The sequence below is a fragment of the Ostrea edulis genome, chromosome 4, assembly GCF_947568905.1.
Source record: "Ostrea edulis chromosome 4, xbOstEdul1.1, whole genome shotgun sequence".
Lineage (NCBI taxonomy): Eukaryota > Metazoa > Mollusca > Bivalvia > Ostreida > Ostreidae > Ostrea > Ostrea edulis.
Genome location: NC_079167.1, coordinates 20,484,728 through 20,489,688, shown reverse-complemented (window position 1 = coordinate 20,489,688; position 4,961 = coordinate 20,484,728). Strand labels below are relative to the sequence as shown.

The following is a 4,961-nucleotide window of genomic DNA, read 5'->3' as shown; positions in this document are numbered from 1 at the left end:
GATTGAAACTGCATCAAGTTTGATATTTTTTTGTGTTGATAATTAATATTTTTATATGCATATCTGAAATTGAATAATACATAAAATTCCGGGAGACCTCAATAACAAAATTTACTAGCACAGTGGGACTTCCGGTGATAGACTGACGATAGATGATAATTTTAGTAGGTTCACAGAAGATAGAAAAAATATATACCATAATCGCTTAATTCTGAGGACCAAGTTATTGCACATGACATCTAAGAGGTACGTACTTTTTTGTTTATCTTAGAATAAAGGATATTTGAAAAAACGAACTATTTTAGTTATTGAAACGATGGAGAACTTAAAAAGAAAGAAAGAAAAATTGCTACATCACTGTGAAGTAATGGGTGTGCTCGAGATCGTTGTGCGTGTGATGAAACCTTATATGTATACATAATATGTTTTACGGCGTGACCGTGTTTGAGGGCGAAGCAAACAAATTTTGGCATTGGTATCTATATCCAAAACAGAACAAAGACAACCCGAAGTTAGCACGAGGACGGAACTGTATCAAAGCATCCTAATTTTGGATATTTGATCCGCCTACATATTGAACGCGGGAAATATAACGCAATTGATGTAAACAGTACATTGTGACGTCATATTCAGCGTCGTTATTTAGGAAATTTACAAACATAGCGTTTGAACCACAACAACAAACATGGCGTTAATCGTGGAGTGATTATACATGATTAAGAAAATAAGATTTACATGCTTTTACGAATTTTATGTAACATCTCAGAACGACGTGAACTAGGGTAGACGAGATTCAAAATGGAGAAATACATGTCCACGCGATAATATTCGAATCAACGCCATTAGTACCAAACTTTTCAAGTTCCATAGGTATGGTTTAATTTTTCATTATTTCCCTATATTTTCCTTTTAAACATGTATATACGTGTTACCTATAGGGAGAGCTCCACTCTCACGGCCCTTCGGGCCGTGAGAGGGCTTCGCCCTCTAGTAAGTAGGCTAGTGTCTTAACAGAAAATAGGTTAGAATGATGCAGCTTACTATCCTGGTAGGAAAAAGGTCTTGTACTAGATTTTTTTAAAGATTAGCTACAGCTGACTTGTTGCATATTGAATTTTCTTTATAATGTTGATGATGTTTATTTTGTAGGGGTGAAAAGAGACCAAGAGATGATGACTGTGAAGAGTGTTATCCAATATCCAAGAGAATCAACAGATTGCAGATAGAGTAAGACCTTGCTTATTTGTTTTCTATAGGCTATCAGGCAGTTTGCAGATAGAGTAAGAGTACTTGTAAGGAGTCATATAGCAGAGGTCACTTATATGAGGGGGGGGGTGGGGCAAACACATCTTCAAAGCAGGTATTCTCGGTGACTACCTTCTTCTGATGGTTGATTGAATTTCTGAATATTATGTATTTTTTACTTTAATTAAAAAAATTTGTATTTGTTTTTTCTTTGTGTAGAACAATTTCAAATCAAAATAGCACACTTCCAGCTCAGAACACACTTGCAGCTCAGAACATGGGGTGAGTTTCTTCTTTCCTTGTTTATAAGAAATATATTTTTTGTATAATTTATTACTTTTTGTATGATCTTGTATTCTGAAATTAATTCCGTATTCAATTTTTGCAGGGTCTGTATTCCAAAAGCACGTTCCAATGAATCTGATGACCTACATTTACAGTGCCGCAACTTGCGGATCCACTCCAATTCCAATGATGCTAATTTACATCCAGAAAATAACCTTCCATCCACCTCCATCAATAACAATTTAAATTCTGAAAATCCAAACTGCATGGCGTGTAACATGGGTCAGGGTGATCCATATTACCAGGAGTTAATGGAGGGTTACAACCCAGAACTGACACAGGAAGACAATCCCTTCTATTTCAGCATTAACAGACTCTTGTTTGATGCCCACGCCAGCAGAACAGGCCGGCATAGAGTCAACTTTTCCAACTCGTAAACTTATTCCATAATCTCTCTAGTGATATCATTGTACACAGATCTGTCATTTGTTTATGTCTGACTGCTGATTAAGTACGAGCGACTGCTGAGGCGTATTCACTGAAGGAAAATATGATGTGATGTTATTGATTCATGTTAGTATGCATGTTATTTATTTTGAGCACTAGTAGTGTACTAGTTATTTTTCATTATTCATACTTTTTAACGATATTGAGTGATCTTTTTTTTAAATGATGGATTCATTCATTCTTGTACAGAGTTGAATGTTATCCTCTGTAACATGGATGTATTTTATTGCATTCTGGGACTGATTCATTCTTATGCTTGATTTGGATGTTTTCTAAGGTTTTATCATTACAGTTACATTTTCCCCATACACATAGATTACTTTGGAAATGTTTCATACAAGTTTATGTATTGGAATATGATTTGTGTACAAATTTTATACATCCAGAATAACTTTTTAAAGAGTTCTAGGTTTGTGTTATGAGAGTTTAAAAACACTGGAAGTATTGTTGAACTTGCTTCCATTATTTTTATATTCCTTTAATACAAACTAGACCTATAGCTATTTCTGTAGCTATTCCATGTAAAAGTGAATCTATATTTTGTAATTTGTCTCTTTTTTTCATAAACATACAGTTGCAGGATTTTATGTAAAGTTGAAAGGTGAATGTTTGTATGGAGAAATAAATACGTTGAAACAGCATATTTTTATTGATAAATGTAGATATTGTGACACAATCCATTTCACTCTGACATAATTTGTTGAAAACCTTCTCAGAAGATTCCTATATTTTGAACTATAGAACTTAAATTAGTGTCTATTTAGCTGTGGAATGGAGTGTTATATTTGATTAGATCCCTGTGGAAACATCTAAATTTAGTATTGCAACATTTAGCTATCAGCTGATTTTACGCATTGTATTGCATGTTCTTGAAGCTAAAGTCGCATTTTTTATGTGTCAGTTGCCATGTTTGTTAATTCTTTAAAAATAAACTTGACTGTTGATGTTCTGTGTCTGAAAAAGTGATTTCCTTCAAGCAGAATTTTAGAATCTAACCACAACAAACAGGAGATGACTATGATGATCATCATAAAGTCCCATCTATTAAGTCATTGACCCAGTATTGATGTTATTAAACTTGTAGCGGTCAGCCAGGTTCGATCGCCTGTGGCCAGATAGCTCAGTTGGTAGAGCACCTGAATAGAGATTCAGGGGGCCCGGCTCAAATTCTGGTCTGGCTTGTTGCATTTTCTCCCTGTTACATTTGGTGCTGTAACCAGGATTCAAACAAGGGTTGTGGCCACAATGCATAGTCCTTCTGATCCCAAATACTTTAGTTTGACAGTGAGTTCTTTTGATAAAGACAATATAACTTGTACTTTTAGTTAGGAGAAGCTAGACTTATTTCAGTTTCAGAATACACACAGTGTCTACAAGGCAGACAGCTTCTCCTCGCAATATACAAGGTGGGGCGTATCTCCTCACAATGTACAAGGTGGGGCATACCCCCTCGCAATGAGTGTCTACAAGGCGGGGCGTATCTCCTCACAATGAGTGTCTGTAAGGCAGGGCCTCCTCACAATGAGTGTCTACAAGGTGGGGTGTACCCCCTCGCAATAAATGTCTACAAGGCGGGGTGTATCTCCTCACAATATACAGGTGGGGCGTATCCCCTCACAATGTACAAGGCGGGGCGTATCTCCTCAAGGTGGGGCATACCACCTCGCAATGAGTGTCTACAAGGTGGGGCATATTTCCTCACAATGTACAAGGCGGGGCATATCTCCTCACAATGAGTGTCTACAAGGTGGGGTGTTCCACCTCGCAATAAGTGTCTACAAGGTGGGGCATATTTCCTCACAATGTACAAGGCGGGGCATATCTCCTCACAATGAGTGTCTACAAGGCGGGGCATATCTCCTCAATGAGTGTCTGAAAGGCAGGGCCTCCTCGCAATGAGTGTCTACAAGGTGGGGCGTATCTCCTCACTATGAGTGTCTGCAAGGTGGGGCATATCTCCTCACAATGAGTGTCTGCAAGGTGGGGCATATCTCCTCACAATGTATAAGGCGGGGTGTATCTCCACACAATGAGTGTCTACAAGGTGGGGCGTATCCCCTCACAATGTACAATTAAGACAGGGCATTTCTCCTCACAATATACAAAACAGGACATATCTCCTCACAATGTACAAGGCGGGGCGTATCTCCTCACAATGAGTGTCTACATGGTGGGGGTGTATACCATTGCAACGAGTGTCTACAAGGCGGGGCGTATCCCCTCGCAATGAGTGTCTACAAGCTTTTTCTCAGAAGTCTCATAGTTACTTTGACCTTAGGATCCCAAAATCAATAAGTTTTTTCCCTTGGTAACAAAGCTACTGACTACTGTACATGTGAAGTATCAAATAAATCCAGAAAAATGTGACCTGTAGAGTGGATACAAGCTCAGTGTTACACACACACCATGGGGTCTAGGAATTGTGGTTAGGGGGTGCAAATTTATGAAGCAAGGGATCTATGGGCCACCTAATCGAGTCCTCCAGTGGGTCCTGGGCAAAGCCCTGAATGGTGGGGGCCCATGGGGTGAAGCCCCCCCCCCCCCCCCCCCCCTTTGGATTTTACAGAGTTTATAGGACTTGAAATATATCTCCTATGTAGTCATATTTACTATTTTCTAGCATTTCTAATCAGGTGAAATTAATAAAATGATGCATATTTTAAGAGTTTTGGGGGAAAAAATGTAAGTTCTCCCAATAAAAGTAATTCAATATATCAAAAGATTTTGTCATTTATTTCTCCGAAAGTGGAAGAAATCATTGCTTCTTTTATCGTTTACATTTTTCTAAACAAGAGACCACGATTTACCTTAGATTTGACAATTTTAGGTGGGGGGTTGCCCCCCCCCCCTTAAATCCGGCACTGTACATATATCATTACTATATATATATATATATATGTATATATATATATATATATATATAT

General features: G+C 38.0%; 1 protein-coding gene across 1 annotated transcript; it reads left to right on the top strand.

The window, feature by feature from the left end:
- The first annotated feature begins 91 nt into the window (after window positions 1-91).
- LOC125668290 (uncharacterized) lies at window positions 92-2,982 on the top strand. Its single transcript, XM_048902219.2, has 4 exons — window positions 92-246; window positions 1,150-1,227; window positions 1,465-1,527; window positions 1,634-2,982. The coding sequence occupies exons 1-4, from the start codon at window positions 233-235 to the stop codon at window positions 1,965-1,967; spliced, it is 489 nt and encodes a 162-aa protein (XP_048758176.1). The 5' UTR covers window positions 92-232; the 3' UTR covers window positions 1,968-2,982.
- Window positions 2,983-4,961: the final 1,979 nt, after the last annotated feature.

Excerpts from the sequence above, each read along its gene's own strand:
- LOC125668290 (XM_048902219.2), top strand. Across the intron at positions 1,228-1,464 it reads ATCAACAGATTGCAGATAGA|AACAATTTCAAATCAAAATA; the intron begins GTAAGACCTTGC and ends TTCTTTGTGTAG. Across the intron at positions 1,528-1,633 it reads CTTGCAGCTCAGAACATGGG|GGTCTGTATTCCAAAAGCAC; the intron begins GTGAGTTTCTTC and ends CAATTTTTGCAG.